The following is a 13,780-nucleotide window of genomic DNA, read 5'->3' as shown; positions in this document are numbered from 1 at the left end:
CCTCCTCTCGCTCCCCAGCCGCTCGCTCTACCCCAGGCCCCCATTCTGGATTGAGTTCTGAGTTCAGTTTGCTTTTTAGGTACCAGGTGCTTATCGAATGCCCTTTGCATTCAAAGCAAACAATATCATTGATGTGAGTAGTGTGTTATTGTTAGTATCTCTTCACAGAGAGCAATCCGATATATATGGGGTTTTCTGTTTGCCGTCGTTGTTTCCATCACCATGACGACCCCCCGCTTTCATCCGTTAAGTGGGATGCACCACAGGGGAGATGTGGCGTCCTTGTTCTTTCATGCGATTGGCTGTTTCCTCCCTGCTCCCACATGTCAAAGCCAGCAGCCCATCTACAGCCTCAAAAAGGGCTGAAATGACTATTTGATCACTTGATTGATAGAAAATATTAAGCACAATTTTGAGAATCCATTAATATGTTTTGAATGAGTGAACATTTTTTATTTTTTTTACTCATCGTTTTACTCTCATTCTCATTTAATATTTTGGGGTTTTGGACTGCTGGTCTGGCGAAATATGCAATTTGAAGACTTTAAAAAAACAACTATTTTGTAAACCAAATGATTAACCATAAATTGTCAATGAAAATGATCATTAGTTGCAGCCCTAATCACACCTACCACCTCCTCACCACATCATGAGGTACATTCAATCGTCCTCCATCCAGCCGAGCTCTGTCCAAACTGAGGCTCTCGTCTCTGCTGCTAATCCTCCGTGATTTACTATCACATTTTCTCCCAGGTGTTCATCTCTAATGGACTGACCTTTATCCGGGAAGGACCTGGCAGCGTATCTCTCTCCAGGTGCAGCAGCACTCACTCAAGACATCACTCCCCTCCATGGGGATGGTGAGGACGGCGTGGCCTTCATTGCCTCCTCCTGTATCAGTGTTTAGGAGGAGGAGCCCCGGCTGTGGCTAAGCTATGAGTCAGAGTTGTGGCGAGGGCAGAGGGAGGGAAGGAGCAGGAGAGTGCGTTGGACTGGCTGTCGTGCTGGGGTCTGATTCTCTCCAGTATTTTAATGGTTGGCGTGTGGAATGTGTGGCAGCTGGCCACAGTCCCAGGATCAGGTCTACTGTTACCTCCGGGCCTGTTTGTTTTACAAAGAGAACCAGCAGCGCCTCACACTAAACAGCCCAAAACTGGACCCTACATTGTGCCCTTGTGGCGAACCTCGCTGCTTTAACCTCCTTTCTCACTTGCTAAGGCTTCAATATTCAACTTTGGTGCTCTTTGACCTCAGTGGTGTGGCTCAGAGTGTTCTTGTTGGTTGTGGTCAGTGTCCTCCAAATGTCTGTGAAGAATTCCCCCTGGGCTCTGCCAAACCGGTGTCAGCCATAATAAGGCTTCCAGCTTGCATGATTCGCCCAGGTGGACCACTCTGGCGAAGATTTAATGAAGAAAACAAACAACGCATGATTATGTAGTGCTGCAGAGATTCCAGGTGTTTCTTGTTATTTTATGGAGATTAAACGACTTGTTCCAAATGCAAAACTTTCCTGCACTGGTTGTCCTCTGTGGACATGGCGGGCCACCTGCGTTAGTCACTGACTGAGTAACCTTGTTGCCGTGCTTCAGCTTTCATTACATGCTGCTTTCTCACCGTGAAGGTGAATATATTATGGCACAATATATTTAATTTTAGAGCTGAAAAATGTATAAGAAATCAGAATCAGATTTGTTGCCAAATAGGTTTTCTCGTACAAGGAATCTGCCTTGTTCTAGTGCATAACAATAAACCTAGTAATGAAAGATAAAAGCAAGTACTGGAACAGTCAAGAAACGTAAATAATAAGTGACAAAACAAGTCTTACAACCTGGTGAAACCTTTTTTTGCACTCTATTTCCATTCAAGGAGGACTCAACAAGGACCTTTGTCACAGTTTTTATTCCAGCTTTGTTAAAGGTTTTGTGTATCAGACCAAACAATCCTTGATTTCTCTCCCTGACAGATCCACAGCTGGGCTCCACTGCTGGTGTGCCGCTGGAGGCTTCACCGTCGCTCCACCCCATACAGAGCGACGAGGGCCACGAACGCTTCCTTACCGAAGAAGAAGGCGACACGATCAACCTGCCGGCTGACAGGAATAGCGGCCGTCCTACTCCAGAGGCGCCGATCATCATCAGTCCGCCTCAGACTCACAAGCCCGACATGTACGACCTGGAGTGGAGGGCGGGGCGGGATCGAGGGAGTCAAATCAACGCCTATTTTGTCAAATACCGTAAGGTGAGCGGAAAAATACACGCTGCCATGTTTCACTTCTTTCTTGCTGTTCTCTGAAAAACAGATTTTACTTTTACCACAGACATTCAACCTTATTCTGAAGTGGTTTGCCTAAACCAACTGAGAATGGTTGAATGTAATTTGTATGTAAAGAGGGTAGGGCCAGGACCTTAACTGACTGAAAGGTTGCTTATTTCCTGTTTAAAATCTTGTTTTCTTCAGTGAAAAGCTCACTCCTGACTATAAAACTGCAGCGATAGAAGTTAAGACTTTGTTGGCAGCAGGACTCAGTTCTGTTGAAGTAGGAAATTGTGACATAATTCTCCCAGGGATCGCTTCTGAAGCCGTTCCCTGACGTTATTTAGGATCGGAAAGAGAAGATTGTAGACCTGCAGATGATTTTGTTTTTCCCTCTGTGATTTTTAGTTATGCGTTTGTTTTTGTCTGTGTGTGTGTGTGTGTGTGTGTGGCCTTCTGTCCGTATCTGTGTGTGCGTCAGGTCGATGAAATGGGAACAGTGGTGGGAAGCTGGTATACAGTTCGTGTCCCTGGCAGTGAGAAGACCCTGCGGCTGTCAGAGCTAGAGGCCTCCAGTCTCTACGAGGTGCTGATGGTTGCTCGAAGTTCATCAGGCGAGGGCCAGCCAGCCATGCTCACCTTCCGCACCGGCAAGGGTCAGTCTAACCACGGGCTCTCAACAAAAAAAGAAACACTCAAACACTGTTTGAAACAACTGGTAATAGCAATGCAACTTCAATGCCAGTGTGTGTTAGGCTGTTAAGTGTTTCTTGTGGTATTCATGGGAATAACTGACCACTGGACTCGACTTCACCACTTTTCCAACACAGCTACGACAGAAAGAGGAACATTTTCAGCTGCCTAAAACATCAACAGTAAATGTCAGGTTTTGGTGTCATCTCTTGATGTCAACTCTCTGAGTTTAAGAGCATCTGGTTGTGTCTGACCTCCAGATTTTGCACAGATATTAAACAGACATTCAAGATGAAATTGAATAGAGGCGAAGAAAAAACGTGCATTTCATTCTTGAGCGATAGCAGTCTCATCAGAATAAAAAAACAATATGCAGAGCACACTGCCTATTCGAGTTAGGGGTGTAAGAGAATATAGTGTAGCTTTTGGGGTGATATTTGTGTTTCTACCTTCAGAGAAAACCATACAATAAAGTATTTTCAACAAAGCTAACTTTTGGCTCGAGCACCTGGCAAAATGAAAATGGTTTAGAGTTTCTACACAACCATATACTGTATCCGAGGTGGATTATTCCTTTAAATTACTACCTTCATCACCTTGTCCAATCGTAATCCTCAGTACAATCATAATGATCAGTATCATAATCATAATGAATGACTTCAAGAAAGTTTGTTGTGTTTTTTGAGACAAATAGAAACAACAACCGCAAATGTACCAAAAATAATAATGCTGAACCACAGCAGGGTTGACAAAATGTCCCCTGGTCAGAAATATGTAAACTACTGCCAGAAACCACAGATATGATTGCATCCTAAGGCTGGTTCCTTTACTAAATGGTCTTGGACCAAGAAAATACCAACCAGTCCAAAACCAGACTCTTGTGTCCAGATCCAGAACGCACCAGTACAACGGCACCTCGCTAAGAAACATCTGACGTATCCTCAATCAGGACATTTATTTTGGTCTAAATGGCATTTATTCATTCAACTGTATTTTCTGTGCAATAATGTATCTAAATATAATGTTTTTATATGTTTGCCTACAGTCTAATCAAAAATCAAAAAAATCAAAATCAGCCTTTAAAAGCCACCAAATGTATGAAAATAAAAACCTCAAATACACATGTATAAATATGAAAACCTTAAATATATAAAAATAAAACCTCTATCCAAAAGCAATAATGAGGACATGATCTTGGTATCGTGAGTGATAGCTACGGCCATGTTTAGAAATGTATCAACTCCAAAATTATTGTTGTTTACTTTAAAATGTATTAATTGCAATTAGCACAAGGCTTCTGTTCCTGAAAGGTGTTGAACTGAATACACATTCACATCGCACACTTGTCCGAGCCACAACACAGCTCAGCGTAACTGCTGCGTTGTCGAGTGGAAACCTGAAACCCACCCTGATTAAAAAAAAAAAAAAAAAAAAAAAAACAGCTCCGGAAACCAGGAGGAAAGTTCAGCTCCAAGTGCTTTTGGTGGAACTGATGGCCCTGAAGACTTGTTGGGCCTTGTTTTTCTTACCCGCTTTCCTTCCTCCTCTCTCAGAGAAGACCACCACCTCCAACAAGAATCCATCCAAGCCTCCCGTCATCTCGATGCCCCCTAAAGCTCCAGAGGACAAAACCACCAACACACACTTTGGTGTCGTCATACACGACAGAGGTAGGTCTGCGAAGTCCCGTCCTGTCGCTGCAGCTGCTGGACTGTGAGCAGACAATGATCGCGGGATGTTTCTGAGGAAGTTACGGGGCTTTCTGACGCGTAGGTTGTTGTGGAGTTCATGACTGGACCGCGTTGAAGAGACCTCAGGGTTTAATGTTCAGATGTGGTCTGCTTTGTTTCTTCGTGCCTTGGAGTACAAACAGTGACACGATAGTTGACACCCTGTAATGACTCCTTGAATGAAAGATGCTGTAAGCAGAAAGCTGTGAGATTGCACATGGCTTTTCAGTCAGATCTGTGTTTGTGCATGTTTACTGGCATTACAAGCAGTACCTCACATTGGTCTTTTCACTAACTCTCCTCTCTCTTTCTCTCTCTCTTTCTCTCTCTCACTCTTTCCTGCCTTCTCTAACTTTGTGGCTCAGAGCCCAGGCAGTAAGTACACATTCCTCCACGTCATGCCTTCTTTTTTTCTTTCTTTCTTTCTCTGTGAACTTGTTCCATCCTCACATGAGTTGGGATGCAGTCATGACGCTTGCCAGTTCTCTCTGTGTGTTTTTCATTGGATTCGCAGGAGTTTGCACGACTCAAAGGGTTATTCCTTATTTGTTTCTCTCCCAGTACCCGAGGCCCCCGACCGCCCCACCATCTCCATGGCCACTGAAAGTTCGGTGTATGTCACATGGATCCCGAGAGCCAATGGCGGGTCTCCGGTCACAGCTTTCCGCGTGGAGTACAGACGCGGCCGCAGCGCAGAGTGGGTTGTGGCTGCGGATAACATCTCACCGCTCAAGCTGTCTGTGGAAGTTCGCAATCTGGAGCCTGGTGAGCTTTCACATGGTTCCAAAAGTTTCTCTACAGTCCAGTGAAGCATGACATGATTCCTCTGCCCAGATAAGGGTTTCTTGATCTCAGCACTTTACTTTAAAAATGGTTGCCAAGCTGTCGAGCTTTTATTTGCCAAAATTATTTAAAAAAAGTTTTAGTCATTTATATTTTAAGTAATTAAGATCCTATTCAGTTATACGTTGTCTGGTTCCCGTTCTGACTGCAACTGCACTATATAGGCCCAACTATTAAGCATGCAATCATTGTTTTTGATAATATAATTAACGATAATATTGTTTTTGCAGTCTGGCTACGACTGTGTGAAAAGTACAGAACATATGAAATGAAGCTATAATGTAATAAAATAGACGGGGTGTTTGATAAAAATACCTTTCTACCATGAGAAAAGATTCAGCGCCTCTAAACTTAAGTGATGAGGCTAAAATGAATCAACAAAGACAGGAGAATTGGGTATCACCATGGCTGGATATAGTTTATTCATCGATGCCACAGGATGAAAAGTCATCGCTCAGCACCACTGCACTGTGACATTGCCCCCATCATTGTTTTTCTCTCTCAGGTTCCTCCTACAAGTTCCGCGTGGTAGCCATGAACATGTACGGCGAGAGTCCTCACAGCATTCCCTCGAAGCCGTACCAGGTGCCACAAGCGAGCCAGCGTATCGCAGACCGTCCTGTGGTCGGACCTCACATCTCATCCACAGACGCCATCAGCGACACACAGATCATGCTGCGCTGGACTGTGAGTACACCACTGACATACAACATCCATAGGACTGGTGCAAGAAGTTGTAGTTCTGGGTCATAATTCCTATCAGTGATATGTGCATTAAATCTTACTCACCAAGTTAAGAGACGGGACAAGAAACACGAGCAGAACAGATTTGATACAAACTTGTTTGGAAGAGATAAAACAGTCAAACTTGTCATGGTTCAACTTGGACTAACTGTACTTGAAGTAGTTTTGGATGCAGTAAAGTGGTTGTTGGTAAAGAGCGGATTTGTATAAGCTGTTTTATTTAAAACCTTATTAATGTCCTTTAGTGTAGTGTCTTTTCCAGCTGGCTCACCTGTGTTTGAGCTGCTGGTGGTTCTCAATCAGACCTTTAATCGAGCGGCTGTGCTGATTAGAGCTCTGCTCTAACAGAGATTAAGAGGCCCCGTCCATCTACGCTGTGATTCCGCTCTCTAAAAATCTGTTTCTCCTCCTCACCGCAGTTTGGGCTGCAGACATTTACCCACAATTACTTGAACTCAGACAGGCTCATTATTTCCTGAACTTTAGACAGACAGTGCAATCACAATCTTGCTTGCAGTCCTGTACATCTGCTGATAACAAGCCCCGCCATTAGTTGCCGGAAAATTTCCTCTCTTTGTATAATAATTGCTCACCAGATTGCTGTAGTCTAACGTAATCTTTTTTTCCATCCCCATCCAGTATAGCCCCTCGAGTAACAACAACACTCCAATCCAAGGCTTCTACATTTACTACCGGCCCACGGACAGTGACAATGACAGCGACTACAAAAGAGATATGGTGGAAGGTGAGCGGAAATGCGCATTTTAATGTTTGCGTCTCTGCTTTTTTTGAACTGCAGATTTGAGTGTGTAGCTGGTGTAGATTGTTTGTCGACAGCCCTGTCCTGTCCCGGATGTTGAGCTCACGCTCTGCAGATAAACTGGGAGTTGGGAGGGTAATGGATACTCACTGTCGAGAGCGGGGTGTAGTGAAGAGGGGCATTTCTGCTGTTTGATTTATAGAGAGTGCTGTCCCTGGGCAGCAGGGCTTTCTAAAATCTGTTTTTAATAAATGGTTGCCAGAGCTGAAATATGAGCCCGGCCACAGTAGAGGGCCTCAGGTTGCTGGGTGGAGTGCTAACAGTGGAGCCTGGTACAGGAAAGGAAGGAAGGACATCCTTTCACTCCGCCCACCTCCTATCCTTTTACTTTGCTGTAGTCATCTATGGTGTTTTTGTTCTTCGTAAAAACTGAATCTTGATGGATGACGATCGCAGTAAAACTCTACTTCACACTGCGATGGTTGACGTTAAACTGTGTAATCAGCGGTTCACATGCGTGCTGAACCGCGAGGGGATATCCGTACGGATCAACAGTGGTCCGTCACACCACTACCGTTTACCACAGGACGTCAGTGTATTTTCATGTGTAGTTATGACCTGCTTCTACATTATATCTAATTATTTGGATGTGTACATCGAATGACATCTACAAACCTTTCAACAAGCCACACTGTCAAAGCCACTTTGTAAGACTTAACATTTAGATTATAGATTGTATTGTCTCCAAGGGGAAACTCGTCTCCACAGCACTGTACATGTCAGACAGCGATGCATAGAACAGCACAATAACGACAGCACACAATGACAGACAACAGTACACACTCGGGTCCATTCAGCGGGGCCTGCTGGTTAGGGCAGCTATGGCTGCTGTGATCAGGCTTCTCTTAAAGTGAGCACCTGCTGCACCTCCGTGCTCCTCACCTGCACCTATCATTTAACGTTGGCACCTCCAGCATCAAAAGAAGACACTGTGGTAGACACAAAGCATACACCGCACCATTTTATTTTCATCAGGGTTGTGTTTTTCATGTCCAGATGTGATTTTACCTGCAAATCACTCATTCTGTGCTTATTTTTTTAGTAGTATCAGTAGTATCACCTTTTGATATGATACTTTCAGTCCTTACACAATTCTTACTTGGATACCATACTTTGAGGAATAAAAACACATTTGTCTACATAACTCCTTTTTTTTTGTTCAAGAACTTTGCCTAAACAAGACAAAACTAATAATCTGACAAGTACCTTGCTTTACATGCCTGCAGTCGTCACTTTCCTATCAGATAATCTTTCTGTGTCCTGTTTAAAAATGATTATGTGAAATCTGTTACTGAGCAAAAATGTATGTTTATTTGTGTATTAAACGGCTGTATTAAGTCTGATTTACAGCACAAAGTGGATTCAGCTTCCGCAGCAGCTTAGTTTTTTTTATTGTTCCCACTTGCGACAGTTAAAATCTACCTTGGGGCGGAGTAAGCCGAGGTGCAGTGATTTATTATACTTCATATTAAGCCTGTGTGTGTGTGTGTGTGTGTGTGTGTGGAGTGGGAATACTGGAGGCAAGCCAGGACAAACATGACGCTGCCATATATGGAGCTCATCTAGAGTAAAGCAACTGTCTGGGGACTGACTGGACTGACGGAGGGCTGAAGCAAAGAGAGAGGAGGGGGTGAATGACAGAGCGAGCATGAAAGAACATGACCTGAGGTGTGAGACATGAAGAGAAGGAGGGATTTGGAGCAATGCGAGTCACCGCCGGCTCATGGAGGAAGTGATTTCTCACCTTTGTCCCCCTCATTTATTTATTTTTTCATCTCGCTCTCTTCCGCCTTCTCAGGTGTGAAACACTGGCACATGATTGGACATCTCCAGCCAGAGACCTCCTACGATATCAAGATGCAGTGCTTTAATGACGGGGGAGAGAGCGAATACAGCAACGTCATGATCTGTGAGACGAAAGGTAAGTAAACACAAGCTGTACTGCACAATAAGGGCTTGTGCGTCAACCAAACCTCCACTTAATCAGAAGTCCAGGCATGTTCCTGCGAAGGCTGTAACTTTAATGACGGGTACAATGGGCATAATTACACAACATGAATGTACTGAGTTTTACGAGAGCATCAACAATGGTTTGCATTCTATAGTTAGGTCGTGTTATTGTGCTCGGTTGCCATCGGGTAAAAAAGCTGTTCCTCATGACCCCTCCTCCCTCTCTGCTGCAGCACGTCGGTCCCCGGGGTCGCCCAGCCAGCACCCCATCACCCCGCCTTACCCTCACCCGCAGGAGCCTCCCAGCCCACCTGGAGGTCTCCTGTACCTGATTGTGGGCTGCGTTTTGGGAGTGATGGTGCTCATCCTGCTGGCTTTCATTGCCATGTGTCTGTGGAGGAATCGTCAGCAGAACAACATGCTCAGTGAGTGTACAGACAAAGCTTGCATAAAAGAAGAATGGTTCTTGCTCACAGTGTGGGATTTTGGACGTGTTCCAAAATCATCCATCATATCGTGTGTTTTGTTCACTCAAAGTTTTACTGTAGCTAAAATGACTTTGCTTCACTAGTGCCCATACAAAGAGTTAACTCCATGTCTCATATTTAAAGATAGTTGGCTCCAGGACAGCGTGTGCATCATATTCCAAGTGTTCATAGTACATATATGGATCCCAGATTGCTTGCAAAAGTGTTTGCCATTGTTGGATGGATTCTTTAGCAGACCGCTTGGGTCTGTAAACAGTTTGGGTTTTGTAGCTTATAGATTTTGGGGAAAAGCCCAGATTGAATCACAGGTGCTCACTTTCTGTGAGAATGCAGTGAACTACCGGAACATTTATTTACCATCCAAAAGATTTAAAAAGTGTTTTGTGCAACAAAACAAGAAAAGTAAACTACTCTTTAGGACCACTGTCAGCAATATTTGCCTCTTAATTCCGTGTTTCTGTAAGTAACAATTATTAACAGATGATTATATAATTATCTTGTTGTGATTAATTATTTTTGTCACACTGGTCTCTGCCCCTATCCTAACTGTTCTGCCTCTCCATCACCTCCTCTCGCTCTCTGTCTCTCTCTCTCGTCTGTAGAGTATGACCCTCCCGACTACCTGTACCAGCGAGCAGAGATGAATGGCCATGTCCTCGAGTACACCACTCTTCCTGGCTCCAGCCGCATCAATGGGGGCGTCCACGGTGGCTATGGGCACAGTGGTCCCATGTTACCCCAAGGGTGCCATCACCTCCATCACAAGCTCCCCAACGGCTTGGCGTTGCTCAACGGCTCCGGCAGTCTGTTCTCACCCGGCCATCCACACGGCCACCCACACGGCCACGATGGCACCCTGCCCCACAGCGCCCGCGACTGCGAGCACTCGCACCCCCACCACCACCATAATGTGAGTGCTGCACCACAAAGTACTCCAGACTGAGAGGCCTTAGAGCCTTATTCATATCTATGACATTCAAGTTTTAAATGACCAGGTATTTTACAGCAGCTGCAGCTGCAGATGCAGCTTGGTTTGGCTAAATGTGGTGTTTGTGCTCTCTCGTCAGGGTGGAGGCATGTACACAGCTCTTCCCCAAACAGAGTCGTCTGATTGTATGAGCTGTCAGAACCTCTGCAACAACAATAGGTAAGAGAATTTAATTTAGGATTGTGTGATATGTTTTGCTCTGTGTGGATATCTGGGACAATTTATTTCTGGGTTTTATTTTTTCAAGAAATCTGGGAATTTATTGGTGTTTATTAATCAGAAAATAAATCAACAGTACGAAATTCCGGAATGGGATCTGTGGAAAATTAGCAAGACAGCCCAAGGACACTCTGTAGTTAAATCATTTATAATTTTTTACTTCTATAATCCACAGCTCTATTATTTAAAGTAATTTAATTAAAACTTTCATAGCTGTGTTTGTCACCAGAGCACCTTGAAAGAATTGAATTGAAGAAGATGAGCCTCATGGATATTGCAAGGAAATGCTCAACACTCGTATTTCTCACACACACACACACACTTCCCCTCCTGCTTGTCCTGTTTATGTACTTAAGGGTCCCCACCATCACAGTTTACCCTGTGTGCACCCAGCCAGCAGACCTAATGAGCCCTGTGTTTATTTACCTCCGGCTGCTGGGAAAAGAGGGGGTGTGGTCACAATCCAATCTTGTGCCGATAGAGGGAAGCTGAGTTCAGTGAAACATGGTGAAGCTGGCTGCGTGCAACTCTCTGGGTTTGCGAACTTCACCGGAGGGCAAACCCACAATGTGTCCCAGTTATTTAGAGGCAGTGAGACTGGTTGTCTCCGGTTGGACTGTTGAAAACACTTTTTTTTGCAGCTGTGTGACAGTGCTCCCGTTGTGTTAAGAGCCGTCATTGTTTTGTACACTGTTTGGGGTATTAACGCAAGGGGCTACTGTGTCTGGCGGAAAATGTACAGATATCTGCAGAGAGGAAGAACCAGAGCGGTGTGTGAAGCAAAATAAGCTGAGAGTTGTCCGTGGGTGAGCACTCAGCAGTGCACGGGCACCGTTATAAACACATGTCCCACTTTTCTTTCCATCTCTATCCGTCTCTGAGCAGATGTTACAAGACCAATGGCACTCTGCCTGTAATGCATCGCGTGGCGCCATGCCAGCAGGACGGTCTGGAGATGGTGCCTCTGGGCCAGGTGTCGTCGCAGTGCTACGGCCCCGACAGCCACATGCACACTGGTGACCAGGGAGCGGACGCAGGGTGCCAGCCGGACGAGCACAGGGAGTCCTCGCCCTCACAGCATTCCTGCTGTCTGGTCGGGAACAATGAAAACTGTATAGCAGACAATACTGGTGAGACACATTTTTATACCAAATGCTCACAGAATCTTTCCTAGTGTTTAGTCTTTTTTCCTCCGACACTTTTGTCTTTTTCTTCCTATTGTCTCCTTTTGGTGTTTTTTCACTACAGACACAGAGAACTACAACTTCTCACTTCCTGTTTATTTCTATAATTGCAAATACTTTTTGGATAATCTTTGAATCAAAACACAAATTAGTTATATCATTCGGCTATAACATATAACCAACTTGGCACAAATAACCTTTTTTTTATTGTCAGCAGTAAAAGTTTTTAGTATAATAAAGGAAGAAACAGGTTATAGTAATACTTCAATAATGCTTTAAAGAAATAAATAATTCCAAACATTTTCATTGCAAGAACACCTTTTAGTGTTTGGATGGTAGCAGTGTCTTAATGGTGGCCTGTGGCCAGTGGAGTATTTCATGATAAACATAAATTAAGACAATTTAGATCAAAGTGACGTTTTTTAGTTGTTTTTTTTTAGTTTACGCGACAGCTAAAAAACAAATTCAGAGAAACACGTAGATGTTCATGGTTCAACACTTTTATAAAATCACACTGACAGTTGTTCTTCATGCTTTACTCATAGTTTTTTATGTCATTACCAATCCTCATATTGTATGCAGACAAACTATGCAGCATTACCACAAATTACACCGTGGGCCTCTCCAGAATCTGTTCTTGTCTTTTTTTAATATGAAGTAAAAACCAAAGACTCTCTCTCTCTCTCTCTGTGCAGCTGAGGAGGAGCTGGAGTGCATGGACATGGAGGGGCCTGTGGTGTGCTGGGAGAGTCTTGGCCTGCCAGACTTGGACTGTGACGAAAAGCCTGGGTGGATCTCAAGCAGCAGCCTGGCAGGCGAGCTGATCCAGCCCAGCCCACAGGAGGTCTGAACACAGGCCACACACAAACGCACTCTCCTGCAGCGTGGAGGGCTTAGAGAAACCACACAGAGAAGACTGGACGAGAGACAGTGGTGGGAACGTCACAGAGGACCAGCGATGGGCGAGTCAGAGACACTGCATGTTACAGTGACAGGGACACTAAACGTTCTATGGACTGAGCTGAGATGAACAAAGTGTGAAAAGAGAGCGACTACAAGAGACTGAGAGCAAGGCCAGATGGAGGGAAATGCAAAGAGCAAAGGAAAAGTTGCTCAAAGACAGAAACGATATCCCACTGGGTGGAAGACTCTCATAAGATCAAAAACTTCAAAGACTTATTTATTTTTTGGAGTAGTGAAATATTATTTCATATGAATGTATCTGTTTTAAAGTAAAAGAAGTTTGTCTTTTATATTATTTATGCCTTTTGGATGAGAAATACTTTTTATTTTTTGTTGTTGTTTTGTCCCTCTGTGTTCCACTCACGTGTGGAGATTAGCAATTGTCCGTGTAAAGTTTTGTAATAATATAAAGAGAAGATATGGAAGAGTAAACCACAAACTGTTTTCAATGTCTTTCCCTCCCCTCCTTCATGTGCGGTGCCCAATGAATGATTGCTGTAGTAAAATTCCCGGCCTCACTCCAAACCCATCGATATTTCTGGCAGGCCTTTGAAGTGGCTCTCTGATGGGCTGTTCCACTGCAGTGACCCCTGAATGGGGTGAACACTCCCTTCACTGTTCAGATTAAGGGCTGCTGCTCTTTGCTTCAGTGAATACTTGATAGCTCATCACTTAACGCAAAATGCACTGTTGCTTCGTGAGCACTGTTGACCTGGTGGCCCCAATCTGTTAGAGAAGTGGGGAAGTTGCATTAAAACAGAATTGCTAAGTGTGAGCAGCCCTCTCACGCAAATCTGAGTATGTTAAAACTCCTCTGCTGCCAGTAATAGAATACTTTCCCATCCTTTTTAATTTTGTGGTGACAGGTGAAGTTTATCTGACCAGGTGAGATTCTGGTATCAGGT

The 13,780-nt window shown here is 44.3% G+C and overlaps 1 protein-coding gene across 2 annotated transcripts in view; it reads left to right on the top strand.

Moving 5' to 3' along the window:
* cdon (cell adhesion associated, oncogene regulated) overlaps nucleotides 1–13,303 on the top strand; it is a 30,243-nt gene extending 16,940 nt beyond the window's left edge. Inside the window, exons 8-19 of one of the 2 annotated variants that reach the window (XM_079272461.1) lie at nucleotides 1,964–2,238; nucleotides 2,735–2,909; nucleotides 4,500–4,616; nucleotides 5,238–5,441; nucleotides 6,025–6,206; nucleotides 6,903–7,008; nucleotides 8,882–9,004; nucleotides 9,267–9,458; nucleotides 10,124–10,431; nucleotides 10,589–10,668; nucleotides 11,614–11,858; nucleotides 12,608–13,303. In XM_079272461.1, the coding sequence (XP_079128587.1) occupies nucleotides 1,964–2,238; nucleotides 2,735–2,909; nucleotides 4,500–4,616; nucleotides 5,238–5,441; nucleotides 6,025–6,206; nucleotides 6,903–7,008; nucleotides 8,882–9,004; nucleotides 9,267–9,458; nucleotides 10,124–10,431; nucleotides 10,589–10,668; nucleotides 11,614–11,858; nucleotides 12,608–12,762 (2,162 nt within the window). In that variant the 3' untranslated portion in view covers nucleotides 12,763–13,303. Of the gene's footprint in view, nucleotides 1–1,963; nucleotides 2,239–2,734; nucleotides 2,910–4,499; nucleotides 4,617–5,237; nucleotides 5,442–6,024; nucleotides 6,207–6,902; nucleotides 7,009–8,881; nucleotides 9,005–9,266; nucleotides 9,459–10,123; nucleotides 10,432–10,588; nucleotides 10,669–11,610; nucleotides 11,859–12,607 lie in introns of both variants that reach the window. The other variant, XM_079272460.1, reaches the window with a different exon arrangement.
* Nucleotides 13,304–13,780: the final 477 nt, after the last annotated feature.

This window comes from Melanostigma gelatinosum (assembly GCF_949748355.1).
Source record: "Melanostigma gelatinosum genome assembly, chromosome: 7".
NCBI classification, from domain to species: Eukaryota; Metazoa; Chordata; class Actinopteri; order Perciformes; family Zoarcidae; genus Melanostigma; species Melanostigma gelatinosum.
The sequence above is the reverse complement of the archived record's forward strand: the minus strand, read 5'-3'. Positions and strand labels throughout refer to the sequence as shown.